Source organism: Buceros rhinoceros, unplaced genomic scaffold (assembly GCF_000710305.1).
Source record: "Buceros rhinoceros silvestris isolate BGI_N320 unplaced genomic scaffold, ASM71030v1 scaffold18203, whole genome shotgun sequence".
NCBI lineage: Eukaryota > Metazoa > Chordata > Aves > Bucerotiformes > Bucerotidae > Buceros > Buceros rhinoceros.
This window is the reverse complement of record NW_010403220.1, coordinates 21,407-26,012: the sequence shown is the minus strand read 5'-3', so window position 1 is coordinate 26,012 and position 4,606 is coordinate 21,407. Positions and strand designations below refer to the sequence as shown.

Below are 4,606 nucleotides of genomic sequence, written 5' to 3'. Positions count from 1 at the left end.
GGGTCTATTTCCATCCCTCCTCTTCACTTCACAGCCACTGCAGAGCTCGGGCTCCTCCCTGGTGTATCTGTGATGGTACAGCAGCACTGCACCCTCCAGATCCTCCTCACCCACCTGCCTCACCAGAAAGCTGCAGATTCCCCCAGGACAAATCTCAGCATTTCACTGGTCTGCAGCGGCTGCTCCTACAGGAAGAACCATCTCTGGTTTGAGAACCGCAGCACTTCCGCAAAACTCCACCTGCAGCAGCAAGTCCCGGGGAGAGGTTCTCCCTCTCATGAATACGGTTCTTGGGATTCACTGTGAAATTCAGGTCATAGGACTCGAGCGCTCCCTCTGTGTTCCCTCTGTCCAGAGGTACCACAAACTCAGGCCCATTCGCCTTCCCCCTGGTGCAGGACCCTCCGCAGGGACAGGCTGGGGATGCGACCGCGGTGGCGCAGCACAGCTCCACTCTCTCAGCCCCTTTCCTCCCAAAAGATTTCTTATGCTATAGAACCCCTGGTCCTATCTCCTGCCCCCAGATCGTGATTTCCCTCAGACACCCTCAATACACAGTTCATGTGAGTAACTGCCTAAACACATGTGTTTAACCAGGGACTGCGGATGCCAAGTTCTTCTGGATGGGAGACGCGCAAGCATGTCAAAAGCTGACTAACAGCTGGTGACCTGGGGCAGTTGTAGGTGCCTTTGAGTATCTGCGTGCAGGACAGCAGCTGCGCCGCCAGAGGAGCGCGGACGTGTGACGAGTGCTGTTCATGTGCGCCGTTAACCGAGGGCTGTGGTGGCTGACAGCTCCGTGACTAGGTGTTCACACAGGACAGAACGTGTAACACACCATTAGCCCCAGTCTCAGGAGGTGAAATATGCAGCAAAGGACCATCTACGGCATTAGGCACGACATGCCGTGATTCGTGATGAGTATCTGATACCTCCTCTGTTTCTTGGTAAAGTGCCCCTGGACCCCGTGCACGTGCTGCACAAAGCAGGATCAGTAAGAAATCCCACCGACAGGAGAATGTTCCGACACGGCCATTCAGTTCCTAGAAGAACAAGCTGTGGGAGGAGCAGATCCTCCTGAATTTAATCCTCCCGGATTTAAAGGAACATGAATTTGCTCTCTTTCCTTTCAGAATCCCAAACCAAGGGAGAAGATTGTGCCACTGAAGTGATTTTGGCCAGCAACATTTCTTACTGGCATTTTACTAACTCTTAAATCTAAAATGCAAGACCCCTCCTAAAAGGCTAATACTGAGATCAGTTAAAGAAAACCCAAACAAACCAGCTCTGGGCATTTTTAGAGAAACAGCCATCCTTTGGACTCCGGGCTGCTCTGCTACCCGCACCAAGAGCATCTCTGCTCTCCAGCCTTGGCACCCGCAGTTTGAGCCCTACATTTCCAGACTGAAGCTCAGCAGTGGTCTCCACCTCCCGTTTTATTTACTAGTCTTCCTAGAAGTTGGTATCTGGCCACAGCAGAGGCACAGCTCAGGCAAAAACTCCAGCTGTGCTGTACCCAGAGCAGGAACACATGCAGAAAACCTGCCCTGTACAAAGATCACTGCTGAGGACACAAAGAAACCCCCTGTGAGGTAGGTAACCATCACCCACCATTACAGATGGGCAAACAGGCTAAGAGCGAGAGCAACCACACCGCGGCCAGGGAGCACACGGAAGTTGCTCAGGACTCTCAGTCTCTTGGCTCCATGATCATTCTCCTCAACCCTTTCCGGCTCATCACTCTGCTTGTGACACTGCTACAATTCAAGACGCCTTTGTAAGTATTGGCTACCAGGATGAAAAAAACAACAACAAAAAAGCACATAAAGTGACATAAGCTCAGGCCAGGAGCAACCCTAAGGTTTTTCCCTTCCCCAGACAGAACCCCTCTGGCCCAGTTTTAGGCTCTACGTTTCTCTTGCAGTTTTCTGTGCAAACATGTTGCTCTCCAGTGTGGTTTGTGGGATGGGCAGCTGGGATCAGCCTTTTAGGAGGTTCATTTACACGGGCATTCTCTCATTTTCAGGAAGGTTTGTGTTCCCTAAGCTGTAGTTGTCTGTACAGGGGAAGACGTGGATGCAACCTGTTCTTCTTAACAGTACAAAGAATTCCTCCACCAAGGTGCTGGGAAGGGGAAAGTGTAAAAAGCAGCAGAATCAAGACAGCGTTGCACGCAACCCTGCTGCCTGCTGGAACCGCCATTCTCCTCCATGGGAGGTGCTTTGTTCTGACAGTGGCTGATTAACAGGAATGCTCCTCACCTCACCTGGGACCAAGGACTTTAGGAATATTCGCAGGTAAACGGGATGTAGGTCACCTGTCCCCTTGACGCAGAGAGTCCAACACACGCATTATTTCACAGCAAAGGAGAAAAGGGATCGTTAGAAACAGCATCTTGGACAAGCATACAAAGAGGAAAGTAAAAGCAGCCAAGCAGCAAATTTCTGGCAGAGTTGCCTCAGAGCTTCTGAACAAGCTGTCACTGTTCTGCTCCATGACTGTCAGTGCATGGCATGGACTTTTCTAATTAGACTGCAACAATCTGAGCCCCCTCCTCCCCCCCTTCTGCCACCAGGGGAAGGCTCACCGCAGCAGCTGCCTCCGTGGCAGATCTCAAAGTCTGTTTATAAAAGGAAATGGAGAGACAGAGATGGACTGGTCCAGAGTTAAAACCCAGTATCATAATAATATTAATCAATAACCATAGTATTAACAGTAAGAACGGTGCAGCCTAGTGGATGTAGGCCCTGTACACTGCAGACATGTCGTTGTCTGATTGGTCCAAAGCTTTTGCTCGTTTATAGACCTAGAGAAGAGAAATTAGAAAAGGATCAGTGCCCGCTCTTGTGCAAAGCCTTTGCCCAGCAGAAAAATTACTTTGCTAGCCACTGGACACAAGAGAGCTGCGCAGCAGGTAGTCCGAGCAGCGCAGACCAGAACGCAGCCGGTCGCATTGAGGCCATCTGCGTTTACTGACGGGACATTCTAAGGGCTTCTACAGGCAAACCACATCCAATCCCATCCTAGTCAAAAATATACTTCAGTTGCTGTTCCCTTGTCTAAGCAATGATGTAATTCTTCCATTTTTGACCCTTCTTGACAAACGGCTCTCAAGAAGAAACACTGAGTAACACGTTTCTGAACACTGAACTACTCTTACCTCGTTGGCAGCAGCTGCCATGGGAGTTGGGTGGTTGACAGAGTCGCCCAGTGCAATAGCTAATCTAAGATCCTTCTGTATGTATTTCAGATAGAAATCAGGTTTAAAGTTTCCTTGCAAGATATCTGTCAAGAGGAATGTGAGCAAAAAATAAGCATGACAAAAGCAAATCGAGCCCACACTGCAAGGGCCTGCAATTTAACACCAAACGTCCCGTTCCCATGCTGACACCAGAATGCTGCTTTTAGCGGCTGTTTCTCTGCTCTCAATCTGCATGTGGCCACAGCAGATACTGTCACTATAGCCTACGGACACAGTCAGCTTCGCTTTCTAGGCAGCTTGCCCTCCATTACACTTATTACCCTGCCCCTGTGAAACCCTCCCAGTGAACTCAAGCCCTAAGCAGGCTGTAGACAATGCAGACTTGGGGCAGGTTCTCGGAAGCCCTGGCTATGGGGAAGGAATGGAACTCAGGTCTTCGCTTCCAGAATGCTTAAAAGACCCAGAATCCCAGATCGATGAAGACGGGACAGTTATTTTCTCTCCATGATCTGACATGTTGCTAGGTTGTAGTAAATGTCCTATAATAAACCAAACAATGTAGGAGAACTTTACTTTGGCACTTCTGGTCCAGGAAGATGCTGGCGAGTTGTCCCTGATTGAGGATATCCAGCAGGGTCTGTTGGGACTGGCCAGTCACTTGAGCCAAAGTCAGTCCTTCTGCTATCGTTGCCATGAAGCTGCCTTGGACCATGTTCACAATCAGCATCATCTTGGCAGCGTTGCCTACTTCACCTGGGGGTGAGACACACCATTGGCCATTCTTCCAGTGAGGAGACAAAGCAGCCTGGCTCCGCCATCCCACACAGCATTACCACTACCAGACTCTTCATATCACTTGGCAGCTTCCCTTCCCCTGAAAGGCTTCAGAAAACTTACCTGTATTCCAAGCACTCAAAGGAAGGGAGAAATCATAACAAAGTATAGTTTAAAACAAAAAGCATTACAGGTCCTCCAAAACGAGCCAGTATTTGAAAAAGACGACTTAGTCTGGAGGCTCTGAATTTGGTCAAGTTCCAGAAGAGCAGGCGGTTTCCAAGACTGCCCAAGGAGATGAGAAACAGAAGACGCATACGCCTCTCAGACTCCCTGCTGGCATTTCCAGTCCTTGCATTAAGAAACTGCTATCAGGCCCCTGGTGTGTCAATTACCTAGGAAAAAAGAGGTCTTCCCCATCGCCTGGAAACAGCTACTGCAGTCCTCGTACAAACCCCGGTCGCCAGCTGCCAGGATCACAAGCATCCCATCGTTCGACAGCTGCTGATTTCCTGAGACTGGTGCTTCTAAAAAGCGACCGCCCCGGGACACGATCACCTGCAACAAGAGCGTGGCTGGTGAGCTGTGCACGAGCAACACGCACTGACGCTGCGCAGGCAGCACAGCAAG

The 4,606-nt window shown here is 50.1% G+C and overlaps 1 protein-coding gene across 1 annotated transcript in view; it reads right to left on the bottom strand.

The window, feature by feature from the left end:
* Positions 1-2,378: 2,378 nt before the first annotated feature.
* The window catches only part of GLYR1 (glyoxylate reductase 1 homolog (Arabidopsis)), a gene marked incomplete at its 5' end in the record, with an annotated part of 21,888 nt that continues 19,660 nt past the window's right edge, over positions 2,379-4,606 (bottom strand). The window contains 4 exons of the mRNA XM_010132935.1: positions 2,379-2,806; positions 3,161-3,285; positions 3,776-3,955; positions 4,372-4,534. Coding sequence (XP_010131237.1) covers positions 2,732-2,806; positions 3,161-3,285; positions 3,776-3,955; positions 4,372-4,534 — 543 coding nt within the window. The remainder of the gene's footprint in view (positions 2,807-3,160; positions 3,286-3,775; positions 3,956-4,371; positions 4,535-4,606) is intronic.